This window comes from Hydra vulgaris, chromosome 05 (genome assembly GCF_038396675.1).
Source record: "Hydra vulgaris chromosome 05, alternate assembly HydraT2T_AEP".
NCBI lineage: Eukaryota > Metazoa > Cnidaria > Hydrozoa > Anthoathecata > Hydridae > Hydra > Hydra vulgaris.
The window spans coordinates 19,010,001-19,030,000 of record NC_088924.1 but is presented as its reverse complement, the minus strand read 5'-3'; the positions used below and the strand labels follow the sequence as shown (position 1 = coordinate 19,030,000).

The following is a 20,000-nucleotide window of genomic DNA, read 5'->3' as shown; positions in this document are numbered from 1 at the left end:
TTGAGAGAGGGTTATAACCACTATTGAGTAGCCTCCTCATCTGTAGTGGCCTTCATGGCCTTGAGGAGGTTAATAACAAAAAAAAAAAAAAAAAAAAAAAAATATATATATATATATATATATATACAATAACTGACTGACAAGATGACTGTATTATAACTTGACTGAAGTAATAAATTTATATTTTTAAATTACAGTTATATACAAAAAATAAAACTATTTTGTAAGTAAACTACAACTTTAGGAATTATCTCTTGAATATTCTGTTATATTTTCATAAATGAAATCTCAGGAGTATTACAAATACACTATAACTATTTCATGTAACAATTTTTTACAATGTAAAATTTAGATATATATAAGGGTATCCCAAAAAAAAAAAAATGCCTCTCTAGCTTTTTCCATCCTCTAAGATCAAAATAGGCTAAATAAATTTGCGGTAGTAGTGTAGTGGTAGTGGTGTAGCGGTACTGGTGTAGGCTAAATAAATTTGCGGTAGTGGTGTAGTGGTAGAGCGCTTGCTTTATAAGCGAGAGCTACCGAGTTCGATCCCCACCACGTCCCTGGTAGTACCACGCTTAACTTGTTTCTCCGCGCAGCGACCTTGTTCATCAAGGTTCGTGTTTCAGAGTTATAGAGTTGAGAGAGGGTTATAACCACAATTAAGTAGCCTCCTTGTCTGTAGCGGCCTTCTGGGGAGGTGAATTAACAAAAAAAAAAAAAAAAAACTAAAAAACTAATTTTGTTCATTTAAAAGCGATATCTGTAAAACTTTTAGGGGAAAAAATAGGTACTTCAGAAACTCTCTTAAAAATGTATATTTCCAGTTTAAAAAATTCAACATTTTTGAGCTTCCTCTGGTATCTCCTACTTCTCTACCTCTTCAACAGGAACCTAAGCTACCTCTAACAGGATCCAGCTCTGGGAACCTACTAGTTCAGTAAGCTCTGTTGACCTTGTAATAACTGGTAGCTTTACTTTTAGAATATAAAACCATGGGGCATCATACTTGACCGACATCTCCGACATCTTTTTCTTTACCATCTCTTTAATGTCATTATCAATTAGGACCAGTATAACTAACTGTTCTATTAAGTAGCAAGCATGCTGCTGCATGCTGACAAGAAGAGTTTGTCCTAGTTTTGGGTAGTAACCCTATATTCCAAACAATGACTTAAAGGTAGCCAAGTCATTTGAAGTCGACTTGATTGCCATATAGGCTTTTAAGAACCTGGGACCATAGTATATAAAAACAAATAAAGCTGCTGTCATTATCATCTCTTCCTCATTCATCATCTGGGCTACCTTCTCAGTCATCCTCAGGATCAGGTCAGCAGATACAGAGCATCTGCCATAAACCTTATGAATAAATATTATTATTAAATATATAAAATAATGTCAATGCTTTCTTGCAAAACTCTAAGGCCTCTCTTGCAATGTTGTACAGGGATGATCCAACCTATAGCTCATTCCAATCAAACATGATGATCTTTTTCATCTTGTCCACCTCTTTCTTGATATTTGGACAAGCATTCTGCAGTCTTACATATAGTACTATCCTAAGCCCTTTAGTCTTCTCACTAGTAAGAGCTTCCATAAAATGAGAAGTGTAACTCCAACATGTGTCACAACATGAGAAACCATAGATAGGGGGTGTTGAGGTTACTTTTGAAAATGGTAATGGCGCCAACAAATACTCCAGTATTGAAAGTTACATGTTCCTGAAAACAAAGTCGATCTGATTGGATCTTCTCTTTAAACCACCCCACAGATATGTTTAAGAGTTTGTTATTCTCCTGTATGAATCTTTCTGCATCTTGGTACCAATTCTGCAACATGTTTATAAGCATTATACTTATTTAAGAAAGAGCGCCAAAGCTTTTTTTAAATAAGCATAATGCTTATAAATGTTTCAAGGATCAGATTTTGTTAAAATTCTGCAACCTGAAATTAAATTTCTTAGATAGATAAGTTTGCAATACTTAGTATAGATCTTTAGAATTTAATCTCTTAGTAATATAAAAAAAAATTATTTCTTAAGTAAATTAATTTCCTATATATTGATTTCTTTTTTATTTATGTTTGAATTTGACTTTTTTTTTTTTTTTGCTGAGTTGCTTATTTCTTATTTAGATAATTCAAAATTGCATTTTTTTTACATGACAGCAGTTCCAGAAATAACGAGTTCTATAAAATCAGCATTGTTTCAAACATCCATTACAAATGATACATCTAGGGTTAGGATCTTTACATAATCCACTTGTGCAGACAAGATCTTTGCCTGAAAAACTTTGAGAACAAACTACAACAGGCTTTGTAGATTTGAACTTCAAAAACCTTAAAAATATGACAAACTGTATGTATCTAAGCATATTTAAGATAGGATACCTTGGAAGAAACAGAAGCCTTTTGGGATTAGTCCGCATTTTTTTTTTCTCCTTTGTTTATTCCAAATCTTGTGAAGAGATTTTAGAAAATACTATGAAATAATAAATTATATAACATACATTCATTTATTAATTTCATCATTTCAAAAATTTCAAAAACGTGTGAACAAAACTGAGTAATTAAATTTATCTTTTTAATTGACCAACACCGCACTATGCGTCGCAGAGCGGAAATAGAATTTGACTTTTCTGAAAAAAAAGTTCAATTTTAATATTTTAAATATTTTTTAACCGAAACAAGTTAGGATTAATTAGTAAAAAAACCCAGGTTTTTACTAAACCTTTATATTACATACAATAATTTCCAAATTTCCTCACTTTTTTTACATATTAAATAAATGATACCTTTTGTATATTAAAAACCAAGAAAAGAAAAAAAATTGTTTGAACCATTGTTTTTGTGTATCCGTAAAAATTGATTAGACACTGTTACTCCAGAGTTAGCCAGTTTTTTATTTTTTATAAATTTTCTGCAATAAATAGAATTTTTAGGAGTGATATAATATTCTGGCTACCTCTGTAGTAAAATGGTACAAAATCAATTCAACTGAAGTGGGTTTTATTAAAAACCGGCTAGTTAATAAAAATAAAAAACAAAATTGGATGCGAAGCAGTCCATTTGTTCCAAGTCTTTAAGTTATAACAACTTAGTTAAGCACGGTTTAATGTTTTAAAATGGTTACTTTTGATCTCAGCAAACTTTCGATGATTTTCCTCCAAGGCATATTTTCACAAGGCATACTTTCACAAGTAAAAATGTGTTTGCATGTGCCATATTTTTGCAGTCCATGTTTTTATCACTTTATGCTGGTTACACAATGAGTTTTAGCATTTTGAAAGTCTGGCTATTTATTTAATAAAAATTTGTGGAAAGAGAAAAAAGTTGTTTCTAACTAAATATAAAAAATTTTTGGTTAAAAATCAACAAAGTAAATATTTCTTGTGGGTATAATGTTTTATATATTAAGTTATTATTATTACTGTTAAATAAGCAATAAATATTAAATTATAATATATATACATACATACATGTCACTCATATATACATGATGTGTATATGTGTATATATATATATATATATATATATATATATATATATATATATATATATATATATATATATATATATATATAAAAGATTTGAAAAAGATATGAAGAGGAACAGCAATTAATAAGAAAATCTGATTAAACAGGGTAATCAACTTATCAAGCAGAGTGAATGTAAACAAAAGCAGGTGATTTACTACTTCACAATTATGGATCCAATAGAAGCAGGTATGCATTGATTTATATATCTCCCTTTATATATATCTAAACACAAACACAAATAATCAGGTTCATTGTCTGAGAGTGCTATTGAAGCTAGAAACAAGGAAAGCAAACTGTACGAGTTAGTCAAGCGCGTCTAACTTTCTTGGCAGAAAACACTAGGGTCACAGCTAATTATTTGTTTGTGACATTTGATATGTACCTCTATTGAGTGTTTTTTTGAATGTTATGCTTTTTTTTTGGTAAATAAATCTCAATATAGTTTATAATAACAATCCACAGTTTTGTTGTTTTTTGTTTTTAAAAAAATTTAAGAAATAATTTAATAAATATCAACTACTAATTAACTAATCTAGAAAGATCTATATCATGAGCTTAAAAAAAAATACAGTAAACTGTTTTTTTTAAAAACACTGGATATTATTCTTTTAAATATAGAAATATAAACTAAAATTCGATGTCTTGTGAAAAATCAGCTCAATATGTTGAGTGCTTCTTTATTTAAAAGCCTATTTCCTCATTTTGTATTAGAGCTACACATAGTGCACCGACTTATATTGGCATGCTTTTTTAACAAATATAATACTTATAAACATATTAAGGTTCAGATTTTGTTAAAAATAAAGTAAGCAAACGACAAGTATTAATGAGCCTTATTACACATATAAATAAACCTTATTATACATATTTTGTGTAATATGAGCACAAGTCTCATTTGATGCATGAAAATCATTGAAGTTGTTGTGTTTTTGGTGCAAAACAAAAACGTCTGAACAGAAGAAAGTTTCTTTGTCTTTCTTACAAAACATTAAAAAAAACACACCATATTTTCGTAAGTTTAAGCATGTTTGTCAGCCTCTTAAAACTTTTTACGTAAACATACCGCAACCTGTTTCAAAAAAAAAAAAAAAAATGCTTTAAAAAAATGCATTAGACAATTAAAATTATTATTCAACTTTGGCATATTTAATAATATTTAATAATAATTAATAATAATTATATTAATAATTAATAATAATCAATAAGTTTAATAATAAAAAAAGAAAAGACAACAAAAAACTTCTTTACAACTTATCCAAAATTGACATGATTTTTTGAAAGACATTTTGTTAGTTTTACTGATATCACTTTTTGACAACTAATTGTTATAGGACACCCTAGTATATAAGGTACTCAAAAAAAAAGAAAAAACTTAAGTCAATTAAACTGTTTACAAATGAAAATCAATTTACAGTCTACAAAAAAACATACAAACTTGAAAGTAAAATATTAGCCTACACAAAATATATGTGTTCAAAATAATTAAATAAGAACATTACTTGATAAAACTGATTGATTATTGGCAACAAAAACATTTTTTATTGAGCCATTTTGAGAAACATTCCATGGATTTGAAGCATATAATATAACATTTTTAAAACTTCGAACATGTGTGTTGATTTCAGATGCAACATATGTTTCATTTACTTTGATTTTATATGCATAGCTTCCATTTATGAAAATTTGACTGATCTCAATTTTTGACCATTGATTTAATGGAAGTGCCGTATTGGTGTGAAATATGAAATTGGTATCATTAATCAGGGTTGAAACTTCAAGTACTCCAAGACCATCAAGCCAGACTCCAGTTATAACATTATCAGAATCAATGATAAAATGAATAACACTGCTTAAGTTACTATTAAATGAATAAGGAATGAAATCAAATGAAATTAAAAATTCTGTATCCAGTATTGGCATTTCAGTGATGTTTTTTGCTTTTATTAAAAGAGTTGTAGTATCCTCTATTACATAGATAACCATTTGACATGTATCTAAAAAATATTATATATATAATAAGTACATATATATAATAAGTATATATAATAAGTATATATAATAAGTATATATATACATATTTACATATATATATATATATATATATATATATATATATATATATATATATATATATATATATATATATATATATATATGTATATATATATATATATATATATGTATGTATATATGTATATATATAGTTATATGTATATACATATATATATACATATATATATATATATATATATATATACATATGTATATATATATGTCTATATATATATATATATATATATATATATATATACATAGATATATATATATATATATATATATATATATATATATATATATATATATATATATGTATATACATAGATATATACATATATATATATATATATATATATATATATATATACATATATATATATATGTCTATATATGTATATATGTATATACATATATATACATATATATATACATATATACATACATATAATATATATACATATTCATACATATATATATATAAATATATATATATATATATATATATATATATATATATATATATATATATATATATATATATATATATATATATATATATATATATATAGGCATTGGCAGGAATGGCAGGCAATCACCTGTGCCTGCCTTCACACAGATGTAAGTAAGTTTACTCAGGCAAAATAAAATGTAATTTAACGACCAAGAAATGGAGCAAATGTGGAAAAACATAATCCAAAAGTTTAAAGATTTTGGATTTCAAATAGATATAAAAACAAATCTTAAATTAGTTAACTTCCTTGATGTCACTTTTAATTTAGCCCAAAATACCCTTATGTTTTTCAAAAAACCCAATAATAATCTTTAATACATCCACTCATCTTCTAATCACCCACCACAAATTATCAAGCACTTACCTACTTTAATATTCAACAGACTCAAAATTCCTCCAGCAAAGTTATATTTAATCATTCTAAAAACGAATATAAACAAGCACTAAAAATTAGCGGATACAAAAACTACTCTTAAATATCAGATCAAACAAAAAACACCCCAAAAAAATCACATCACATTATCATATGGTTCAACCCCCCATTTAACAAAAACATCTCCACAAATGTTGTTAAAATATTCTTGTACTTATTAGAAAAAAACTTCCCTAAGACACACAAACTTCACAAAATCTTAAACAGAAACACTGTAAAGGTAAGCTACAGTTGCACTAAAAATATAAAATTTTTTTTAAAAAACCACAACAAAAAAACTATCTTTCCAAGAATTAAAAATAATGACCCAAAACGCAATTGTCAAAACAAAGCAGAATGCCCCTGAATGGTAAGAGCAAATCCATAAACATTATATATAATTGCATATCACAGGAAAAAAAACCAACTCAACAAAGTTTATATCTGATTAACGGGTGAGTGGAAAACCAGATAAAACAACCACAAATCATTATTCAGTAATGTTAAATACAAAAAGACTACCTCCGTATCAAACTACATTTGGGATTTAAAAAAACAATTTTAACAAAACCCCTATTCTAACATGGTCTATTCTCAAGTCTGTACCCCCCCTACTCAAATATTTCCAAAAGTTACCTGCTTTGCCTGTGTAATTTGCTATTATATCATATTCAAAACCTGAGGAACTGCTAAATAAAAGAACCAAAATTATATCAAAGTACTGTCACAAAAATAAATTCTTATTAAAAAATTACAAAGCTCACTACAAACCTAACAACTAAAAATCAAAAAATAATATTATTTACAAATGCATTATTTCCTCACAAACAACCCTGATAAACAATATATTGGCTTAACCGAGGGCAAATTGAAAAAACGTTATGCCAACCACAAACAAATAAATTTTGACAGCATAGTCTCTTTTAAACATAAAAAATACTCAAAAGAGACTATGCTGTCAAAATATATTTGGCAACTAAAAGAAAAAAATAATAATTCTAAATCAAACTGGTCTATTCTAAAAACTGTGTCTGCCTTTAATAACATTTCCAAAAAATCTATATTATGTTTAGAAGAAAAATTTGAAATTATTACTCATTTAGATCCAGAAAATTTACTGAATAAAAAATCTGAATAAATTTCTAAATGCAGACATGAAAATAAGTTTCTTTTAAAAAATTATAAAAAAATATAAAAAATAACTGTAGTTATTTTGCTGGTTGCAAAATAACAACAGTTATTTCATAATTAATTATAACAATTCCCAACTTCCTGTGAAATAATTTTTCTATAATTTACATTTTTTGATGTTTAGAAATTCTTCCTGATGAACCTACTGATGGTGAAACATGCTGTTAAAGACAAATAAAAATTAGATAAGTGTTTTTACTAATTTATTATTGCTCTGTTCTTTAAGAACATTGAGCACTCTTTTTTTAGAATACACTAACATAATTTATATATGTATATATATATATATATATATATATATATATATATATATATATATATATATATATATATATATATATATATATATATATATAGAACCCTTAGATGTTGTCCGAAAGTTTTTTCGATATTTTGTTGACAAAAAGTAAAAATTAAAATGCAAGACCGGAATTTTTTTTTTTTAATAATGATAGACTGCCTGCCCCAACCAAACCCTTAGTCGATGTAGCAGCACTCCCTTGCGGGTCAGGCTATTTGTCAGTCGATGTAGCAGCACTCCCTTGCGAGTCAGGCTATTTGTCAGTCGATGTAGCAGCACTCCCTTGCGAGTCAGGCTATTTGTCAGTCGATGTAGCAGCACTCCCTTGCGAGTCAGGCTATAAGATAGTCGATGTAGCAACACTCCGCGCATGATTTACAGTAAAAAAAATAAAAATAAAAACATTTTATTAAAAAAAATAAAAATAAAAACATTTTATTAAAAAAAATAAAAATAAAAACATTGTTTATATTGTTAAAAACATTCAAAATGTTATAAAAACATTCAGAATGTTTTTAAAAACATTCTGGTCAATTAAATTTGCGTTTTTGTGGTTTTTTTAAAAAACGATTAATTTGTAATTAAATTAATGGTTTTTACTTTCGTCCAACACGGAAATGTTGGACGAAAGTCAAAAGTAATTAAAAGTGACGTATGTGTTGGCGTAAGAATCACTTTTTTCCTTCCGCTCTTCCTAAAGCCAACAAACTATAGAACTATATATATATATATATATATATATATATATATATATATATATATATATATATATATATATATATATATATATATATGTATATATATATATATGTATATATATATATATATATGTATATATATATATATGTATATGTATATGTATATATATATATATATATATATATATATATATATATATATATATATATATATATATATATATATATATATATATATATATATAAATATATATATATATATATATATATATATATATATATATTATATATATATATATATATATATATATATATATATAAGTTAGTAGAAAATCACTTAACAATAATTTTTTTTATTTAACACTGTGTTTCATCAATAAAGACTCATCAGAGATAAATGATCAAATTAATAAAACTTCAATTTATACCAAAAATTAAATTACAGGAAGTCGCAAATGTCTTAACTACTGTAAGCTTTCACACATATATTATATATACATACATATATACAGGGTGCAGAAAAAGTTCCCGTACAAAAGCATAATTTAAAAAAATTATCTGATGGTGTTTTCTTTCAATATAGTGCATTTTTAGTATTTTTTTGTATTCCTTCATATTCTTTTAGTATTTTTTAGTATTATTTTGTTTTAAATTAAAGTGTAATTTGTTTCTCGTATTACAGGAACTTATGCTGTTTTTTCTGTTTATATTTTTGTACGGAAACCTTTTCTGCGCCCTGTATATATATGTATATATACATATATAAATTAGTAAAAACACTTATCTAATTTTTGATAACTTCAACACTGTGTTTCACCATCAGTAGGTTCATCAGGAAGAATCTTATTTATTATTGCTCTGTCCTTTTAGAACATTGAGCACTTTGTTTGTAGAATACACTAACATAATTTATATATATATATATATATATATATATATAAAATATATGTTAATTCACTTCCCTAAGGCCAAGAAGGCCCCTAAATTAGGGTGTCCCAAAAATATATCATAAGTTGAATTTCAATATGCCGAATACTGCATTTGGCATCATTTTGTCTATAAATACCAACAAATAAAAAATGTCTCTAGCTAAAGCAAAAGGTTATTTAGGTGAATTTAATTTTAACTTTATTTAGTAAAATTTGACTTAAAAATGACTTTATTCATATTATTCCAATTACAATTGTTATCTAAACAAACAAAAAAATTGATGCATCTTAAACAAACAAAAATGCTTGTTGTAAAATCTTTAAGTGAATTTTTTTACAAAATAATCAATTTTAAGGAGAAAGTTCTTTTAAATGCAACAAAATGAACAGCAAATAGTTTTAAGAATGCAGGCGCATGTTTGGGAACAAAAAACTCTAAAGTTTTAGATACAAACTGCCCCAAAAGTATGAGCATTAAGTTGATACATTATTTTTTTTCATCAATCAAATTTAAAATTGACACAAAAATCTTTTAACATTTGAAAACTATGAACAATAATAAGTAAATATAATTTGAGGGGGTTACTCGTTTTTCTCAAACATCAAAAAATAATATTGTAATATAACATAAACCAATATTATTAATACAAGTAATATTTAACTAAACAATTTTAAGATCTTTCTTTGTAGCGTTCTTTGAAGTCTTTTGCCGTTTCCTCTGAACTACCTAAATTGCAAATACATAAATTTATAAAAAGTACTACTTATACATTAACAACCATTATTATTAATAACAGCTAAAAATCACATTTATATTTCGTGTTATTGAACAAAGTACCTGGAGAGTATCCTAAAGCCTGTCTTCCTTGTGTTTTCTCTCAATGAAATCTTGAATTAACTTAATGTGGCATTCTGCACAGTCATTTACAACTGCAAGTGTTCTTACACACATTAAAAAGTAAGTAAAAGACTGGGGAACTTCCTCATTTTCACATGTTTCAATGCCTTTTTCTTTCCATAGCAGAATTTCCTTCTTGGAGATCTCCAATAGCAAGAACAAAAGGTAGTACTGCTTGTTGACAAAGTCTTTGATGTTGGAATAATTTCAACCTTAATTTCAGGCCTCTTTTTAATCAGATCTTTTAACTCCGGGATATCATAAGAAAGCACCTTGTTTAACATGTTGGTCTTAACTTCGGTTTTCAGATCCTTATCAGCAAGAGCAAAAATAACTTGTTGCGGAGACAGATACCAAGTATAATGCATAAGACTTTGGTAAAGAACCTTTCTTATTGCTGCAAATTCTTTAAACTTGTCTGCTGTTTGTAGCTGAAAAGCAATATCGAATGCCATTATATCATTTGAAGATTTTTGAGAAGCATCAGGGCTTTTTAGAAAGAAGAGTCCATGAAAAAATGCAAAGTAGTTGGTTGCAGCTTTCAAATGGTTTATTGTATTTTATCTAACTGTCTCTGAATTAGCAGGGTGGTACATTTGAGTCATCTGAATAACCTGTAAGTATATACAGTCAGCCATTAATCTTGCTTCATGATGAGCTCCAGGCTGTTTAAATGAAAAGTTTGATAACTCAGCTCCTAGAAAAAATGCCACAAGCTCACAAAGATACTTGTAACCACCTCTCTGGAAAGTATTCTTATGAAGAGCTGTGATACAAAACTCTTTAATATCCCAGGCAAGTTTAAACAGTAATGAACCGGGCCTGAAAAGCATCTTGAGACCAGTCAAACTTTACAAATCTCTCAAGTTTGTTTACATCTTCGTAAACCTGCAGCCATAGTTTTTGGATAATTACATAAAGTTTTTTGCTGGGACTACTTGTTGGACCAAATATTTCTTTCCTCACATGAGCCACATGCCTTTCATAAATGTGATGTCTGCACATTAACCAGAGAACTGGTCTGTTATAGGCATAGAAAATAATAATGCTTACGGCACCTTTATTTTTACCAGTGTTACTGGATGTTGTGTCAGAACACTATCCAATAATCTGATCCGACATTTCATAGTATTCAAGCATTGTTTGAATTGCATTGGCTTGTTCACTTCCCTTGGAGCTTTTGATTTTTAAGATGCCAAAAAGAAAAGTCTAATGGACCAGACTCAGGTGAAGATGCACTAATAGCAATTCTATCCTCATATTTAGATTGTATCCTCATATTTAGATCATATGAAGATGCACTAATAGCAATTCTATCCTCATTTTCCCCAATAATATCTCTTCAAAATCTTGGTATCGAAATGTACCACAATTTTTTAAACTGTTATTTTATCTGTATTTTCCTCTTTAATTATCTGTGCCTCAGACTCTACAACATGAGTTTTCCTGTTTAGAGTTGATCTTGATATCGACATATTATCAATATTAACTCCACCAACCTTGTAAAGAGAAGACAAAAGACACATACCCGGCCTGACTCCAATCCCAAATCTGGTCATAATTGGAATCCAATTGTTAAGAATATCTTCCATACTTAACTGAAGGCAAACTTTGATGTCACTCTGAAAGCTTTTCTGTTTTTTCTGGACTTAAGGTGGAGGTAAATATAGTTTGTCGCATTCAGTTTGATTGTCACTATCTGTGCTTGAAAAGTCGCCATCCGAAAAGCTACTCTCCTTTTTCTTATTTTTATCTTCATGTTTTTTCCTAATATTTTTTCTTATGCCCTGTGAGCATTTTCACAAAATTTATTGTTCATGTTCCCAAATTTGACTATGTCCCTTCTCAGAAAAAGCCTCAAACAACTTTTAAACTTGATTTCTGCTTTAACCATATATTGACTTCAGTTAAATTTACACATTATTAGTTTTTATTGTTTATAAAACATGCATCATTTATTTTTATTGTTAGCCATGCTTTGGTCGAAACATAAATAAAAATTGATTAAGATAAAAATCAATTGTAAATCAAATATTATTTATTATAAATTATTATATAAAAGTAAACTCACCTAAACAATCTTCCCCTTGAGCTAAAAATTTAATTTTGTTTTTGTTTTTCTTAATGGATAAAATTATGCTAAATGTAGTATTCCACTCATTAAAATTTGATTTATGATATATTTTTGGGACACCCTACCCTACATTCAAGGAGGCTACTTTTGTTGTGGTTAAAACCCTCTCTCAACTCTATAACTTCAAAACACAAACCTTGACAAACAAGGACTCTGTATGGAGAAATAAATTAAATATGAAATATTATATAAGGAATGTGAAACATTTCACAAATGGGACCAAGGTATCCACTTAAATAACTTCACAATCAAAACCACAAATAAACAGATCACATCATAATGATAGCAATTAAAGCCTACTCTGAACTAGACGAATTAAAAGTGCACAAATAAATATTGTTCCACTGATTCATTTCCTAAACTATAAACAACATATGTCAGATCCATATGAATTTTGATTTTTTTGGCATATCTAGAATCCACACACAAAAAATGAAATAAAAAAACTTTAAAAAGTTAAAAAAAAGAGAAACAAAACAAAATCTCAAGCACAAATCATAAAAATTATGCCAAGAACATCTAAAATTCTTAAGAAAGAATAAAAACCAAAAGAATTAAAGCCAACCTCCTTTAATACTTTAAAAATAAATCAGACATAAACAAAGTTAAATTTTAATTCAATAGCTTTATTATCAACTCTAAATGATCTATCATATATCAGAAGAGATTCACCCAATTTTTTTTTTTTTTACTAAAATTCACTAAAACTAAAATGTATTTAACAACAAAATAGTATCACATTATAACAATCTACCTAATGATTTAGTGTTTCAAAAACAGTGTATTAATTTAAAAACATATGATAACTTATTGTCAATCAAGAAGTTAACTAATTTAATAATGTAGTAAGATTCCATAAATCCAACTCAGCAAAGAGATGTAGAGAAATAAATAAATATAATCTACAGAAATAAATCAATCCACGCAGTGGACTTGTTCATCAACGTCCATGTTTAGGAGTTAAAGAGTTAAGAGGAAGTTGTAACCACAACTAAAGTAGCTTCCTTGACTGTAGCGGCCTTTATAGCCTTGAGGAGGTGAATTGAAATTAAAAAATTAAAAATTAAAAATTATAGATAGCCGTTTTCAAGATAATTTGTCTCACAATGATTTTAAGTTCTTTAACTAATTGAGACATCTTGAAAATGAATTTTAAATAAATTTTTAAGAATAAACCTGCATACATTTATTTATAACAATTTTAATAAATTTGAAAGATAAAAACTAGTTATGATGTAGTTAAACTTTGTATTTTATAAAAAGACAGCTGACTCTTAAAACTTTCGTTAAGCATCAACTTGATACTGACAGTAACTTTTTATTGCTCTGGCCCAAATTAAGGTTTTACTAAGAACAAAAAAATTTAAAAAATGGTGATATAAGACCTGTTGAACAAATTGGTAAACTTGATTCATAAACATTATTAGTATAATACATGCCCTTCTATAATAATAGGCTTTGACATCGCACAATAACATTGTTTAACTGAAGGCCGATTTATAATACTGTGTTTACACTTTCTTCTTTTAACTTTAGACAAAAGTTTGCGTTTGTGATTTTTTAATAAATATTTTAAATTCAATTGATTTGTAAATTAGATAGGCAACTTCAAGATGTAGAAGTTAACATTGTAAAATAATAATATGGCCACACTAACAATAAGATATTTTATTAGTTAAAATGCCTTTAAAATGCTGTGTACCTCTTTGCAAGTCAAACTATCACTCAACTACCACAAAAATATCAATTTATAAACTCCCAGAGAATCCAGAGGAGAGAAAAAGATAGAGCAGTGCTATCCCAAGAACAGATTTTATTGTTTCAGACTATACAGTATGTCGACTGCAATGGCCAGATGATGCACCTTTTGAAAGCAAATATGGGAAACAACGGCCATTAAATCCATCATCTGTAAAAATATTCTGCCTAGTTGTTTACCTGCACCAGCAGTAAGGTTAAAAAAACCGTAACTTTAAGCGGTTTTTAAAACATTTTACCAGATGAGTTGAATGATTTTCTAAAAGAGGATGAACTTAAATTTGACGATATTCAATCTTTATTAAGTGATAATAACAATGTTATTGTTTTCTAACTTAATAAAAAAAGTTTACATATAAAATCAAAAATGTACAAACTTGGTATTTTATTATATCTTTTAAAAATTTTCAATGATTATTCATTTGCAGCTTACCAAAATGGTACAATTTGTAATATATCATCTTTGGCTGTTGACAAATTAAAATTAATGAAAAAAAAAATCAGCTTTGATTAAAGCAGTTAAATTTTTAAAGAATAAAGTTCACATAATCAATTCGAACATACAACAAACAGTTCACATATTCAAGTCAAATATTCTATTCAAATACCTTAATGCTATGAGAAAAGTTAATGTAGTTGAAGTTTTATATACTCCATATAATATATATGAAGCATATGAGAACTGCAAAAATGTTTTTATGATTGCTTGTGTATTGACTATAAGTTGTAAAGTATATAAACTTTAACACATTCGACTTCAAAAAAAAGCTCAACGGAGGACCTAAATTTTGTAAATAGTAATTTTATGAATTTAGATCCATTAAAAATAACTTCCATATTTTTAATTGATGTGGGTTTTTTTTTTACATCTTCTTTTCCAACAAGGCTGCAAGCAACACTTATAAGAATAAGAGTTTTTTGAGCACTTGGGAACAGTCACAGAAAAAGGATGAGACTTAATTGAATGACAAGTAACATGAGAATGAATTTTAGTAGATGGCACTAGAGATGCTAGCTCTTTAAAGCAGTGCCCATTATAGTATTTGTAGAAAAGAAACAGAGAAGCAATGCTATGACAATGTGATGATGGTTGGAGGTTGTCTGCAAGAGCAGGTCTAACTATGTTTACAATGCATTTTAGCACCTTGTCTAAAAGGGAAAGGGTATCATTAGAAGATCCGCCCCAGATATGGCAACAGTATTCAATACAAGATTGGATTTGAGATTTATAGTAATAAAAAATAGAATCTGGAGTAAGAAAGTGTAGAGTTCGATAAAGAGATGCAACCTAAGCAGATGATTATTTTGCGACGGATTTGATATATGGTTTCTAAAAAAGATCGGAAGTAAGAGTTAATCCTAGAAGATGAAAGGTAGATGACTCATCCAGTAATTACAGTTCATAAACATAGGAAGATCTAAATTATTGCAATAACGATTGACTGAAAAAAAAAGAGCTTTATCTGAATTAAAATTCGCCAGCAACTGTGATCCCACGCTGTAGCAGAAGTGAGATCCTTTTCAAGCTCAGATGCCTCCTCCAAGCAATCAGAAAGTTTTCGCTTTTTATCATTACAAGATTAAATGGTAGTGTCATCAGTGAATAATACCAACCTAGATGTGAGAATATCTGGAAGATTGTTAATGTAAATTAAAATCAGTATAGGGCCAAGAATTGAACCTTGAGGAACCCCTCTAGTTACAGGATATGAAGAAAAGTGCTGCCCATCAAGGACAACTTTTATACTACAATTGGAAAGGAAGGACTCAATAATCTTAAAGATGTTACCAGATCTGGTCTTCTCCATAAGCTTTCTTCTTACACTGTAAGAAGAAAGCTTATGGAGAAGACCAGCATGCCAAACTTTATCAAAAGCTTTACAAATATATAGAGCAATAGCCTTAACCTCTCCAACTCTATCTACTGCACAATCAAACCTATCGGTTATTACTGTTAGCAAATCAGCTGTAGAACGAAAAAATCAAAATCCATATTGATGATCAGAAAGTAAGTTATTAGATTCAAAATGAGAGATTTGTTGAGTATTTGTTGATTAAGATTCAAAAACCTTGCTTATGATAGGAAGAAGACTAATGTGATAGTAGTTAGACGAGTTAGATTGCTCTCCAGAATTTTTGAAAATAGGGATAATAGATGCTGCTTTTCAGCAGGCTGGAAAACAAGACTCTGATAAGCACTTGTTAAATAGTTTTGAAAGTATAGATGATAGCTCCGGAGAACATTTCTGCAAGACTACAACAGATATGTTGTCTGGAACATAAGCTGTAGAAGAATCTAAGTCAGGAAATCACTTTTGGTACAGAAGCTGGAGTGATATAAGTATCAAGCAATGGATCATCCTGTTTGACGGCTATATCAGGTAGAACACAAAAAGTGGAATCAAGAGATGATGTTGATGAAAAGTTCTTAGCAAACAATTCAGCTTTGTCTTTAGGTGAGGTGACAAAGTCTGAACCATACAAGAGAGATAGAATAACAGATTCACCCTTATTATTGATACTGTTAAAGATTCTCCAGAAGTCACGAGAGCCTAATTTTTGTGATGAAATACCAGATTTTATGACCTGAGAATAGCAAGCTTTGGCGTTAGACAAAACCTTTTTACAATGGCTTCTAGCAATAGTAACAGATGCCTATATTCTGGAGAATTATTTTTCTAATATCGAAGTAACAGTTTCGATTGGAAATCACGGAAAGAGTCCCAGTCAGCTTCAAGGTAATTGTAAGGGGTACAATGATAAGGGGAATTCTGATGATGAAGAATAATGATATAATAGTTTTAGAGTGATCAAACTATGATCAGAAGCACCTAAGGGTGAATGTGGAGAAACTGAGCACTGACTAGGATCAGAAACAAAACATAGGTTTGGTAGAGAAGGTAAATGATTCGGGTTGTCTGGAAAGTAAGTTGAAAAGTTGATTCCTTGAGTTAGAGATTGAGAAAGACAAAAGTTGAGGGCCTTAAAACCAGCAGAGTCACTGACACTAGAGCCAAGTCAAAGAGAAAGGGTTTGGTCAATTTAATTATAAATAACATCAAAGAGTGAAGTCTTGAGATGAAGGAGAGCAATATACAACAAAGAGAAAGAGGATAGAGTGAAGTGTTGCTAAACGAAAGCACATAAAAGAATAGTCTGTAGATTCAAACCTAGTTTCCTGACAAATGGTTGAATTCTTACGAATGTATAAGCCCAGGACAAGCATGTGACTATTGGAGTCTTTATGAATTAAAGGAAGATAACCATCAATACTAAGATCACAAGATGACACAGCTGAACTCAAATTAGTCTCACAAAGAACAAGTAGATGTGGTGCAAGAGATATGACTCAACAGAAGAAAAGTTTCTTCGAAGATCACGAATAATAGTGAATAAAAGGTTTAGAGAATTTTGTTATGATTATGGTTTTTCTATTTTATAGTTTTTGATGCTTTAGTCATTTTAAACTTGTTAAATAACTTGACTCAAAGCATAGATAGTACTCAGTACACTATTTAATAGTCCCAGCAATTGCCTCATTACAATTAATAAACCCTAAGCTGAAGCAAAGGACTCCAAATGTGGCCTTGCAATCCACACCAAAAGTACAAACAGGGACACCATCCATGCGCAACATAGCACTGTTATTACTCTGATATTTTTCAGCTGTTGATGGAATCAGCCTCTCTGAGAGCTACCACAGAGTTCAGGAAACCTGACTACCAGCCGGCCTCAGAACCATAAAACTGAGTTTTAAAGCTGTACCCTCATTAGGAGATAATAGAATGAGTTGCCTAGTCATAAAAACAGAGACACAAACAAAACCCATGCATTGAGTCAAGAAGATTCAGCATTTAACATCCTAAACTGGAAACAGTGTATTAAAATTTCATCTGCGCCAGCCTAATAGATGAAAAAGGGGTGCGAGGCTGGTTAATAGATAGAATCTGTTTACCCCTTAAAGGTTTATGTCAAAGCTTACTTTACCAAAGAGGTGCTTTGTTTGCTCATGCAGTAAACTACCCTGAAAAGTTAGCTAAAATAATTTTCTCATTTATGATTAAATGTCTTTATAGAGGTCCAAAATTTACATGTAGAGCTCAAAATTTACATGTAGAGCTCAAAATTTACATGTAGAGCTCAAAATTTACATGTAGAGCTCCTGTTGCAAATCTTTCTCCTGAATTTCAGTTTTTCTCAATTTCAACAAATTGTTGATGCAATTAATAATTTTGATAATAGTAAGACACTGGCAATAACTACTGAAAGTAACTGTGTAAATCAACAATTTTTTGAAATGTTTAAAACAGTTGATAGTAAACCATGGATACTATCAACTAATCATATAATAAATATACATAAACATATAATAAATATATACATCAGGTATATATTTATTTTATGATTATGTGCATCCCTTAAAATCTACGCAAACCAATCGGTTGACAAAAAGGACTGGCGACCTTCAATTTTCGCACAATGGAGAACTGGCTTTGGCTAAGTGGAGTGATTTGGAAACTTTATATAAAACTGAGTGCAATGGTCTTTTTAAACTCTCTAAACTTACAGCTAAATCATTTTTCAGAAATCAGAAATTAATAAGAAATTCAGAAATTAAGAAAGTTTTGTTTCACAATCACAAAAACATTAGTATATATATACACACACACACACACACATATATATATATATATATATATATATATATATATATATATATATATATATATATATATATATATATACAGTGCTGTGCAAAAGTCATTATAACAGTAATATTTTTAAGGTTTTTTTCTATTTTCTTGTAGCATTACAAATAAAAACGACTGAAAACAATTGATTTGGATTATTTTTTTTATTGCAACTGTTCATAAAATTTAAAATTACACAGTTTATTAATACTTTGTCTGCCCACCCCTTGATTTGATGACAGACTTGATCCTACGGGGCATAGAGCTAATCAAGTTCTGAACAGTAGCTGGTAAAATATCATTCCATATGTTCTGCAAATGGGCCCAAAGTGCATCCTTATTGCTAGGGTTTGCTCCTTGCAAGTGTTTAAACATTATTTCCCACAGGTGCTCTATGGGGTTGAGGTCTGGACTCTGGGCTGGCCAGTTCAGTACCCGTATATCATGATCCTCCAGATATGCAGTCACAAGCCTTGCTTTATGGCAAGGAGCATTGTCCTGAACTCTTCTCCATTGCCATAAAGCAAATTGGCTGATGGCAGCATACAGTTCTCGAGGACCCTGACATACTGGTGTTGATTCATGGTATCCTCACACCTGTACAACTGGCCAACCCCTGCCCAGGACATGCAACCCCAAACCATTATGGAACCTCCCCCGTGCTTAACTGTTGGAACAATGCACTGTGGGATGAACTTTTCCCCGGCTTTCCTTCTTACATAAGCCCTTTTAGCCCCACAAAACATCTGGAATGAGCTTTCATCGCTCCACAACACTCTTTTCCACTCCTCAACACCCCAGTCCTTATGTCGTCGCGCAAAATCCAATCGAGCTTTCTTGTGGGCAACAGTCAAAAGAGGTTTCTTGGCCGCTACACAACCTT

General features: G+C 29.1%; 1 protein-coding gene across 1 annotated transcript in view; it reads right to left on the bottom strand.

Annotated features, from left to right (window-relative positions):
* Positions 1 to 20,000, bottom strand: part of LOC136071898 (uncharacterized) — a 125,964-nt gene that overhangs the window by 33,965 nt on the left and 71,999 nt on the right. The window contains exon 7 of the mRNA XM_065797603.1: positions 5,036 to 5,530. Coding sequence (XP_065653675.1) covers positions 5,036 to 5,530 — 495 coding nt within the window. The remainder of the gene's footprint in view (positions 1 to 5,035; positions 5,531 to 20,000) is intronic.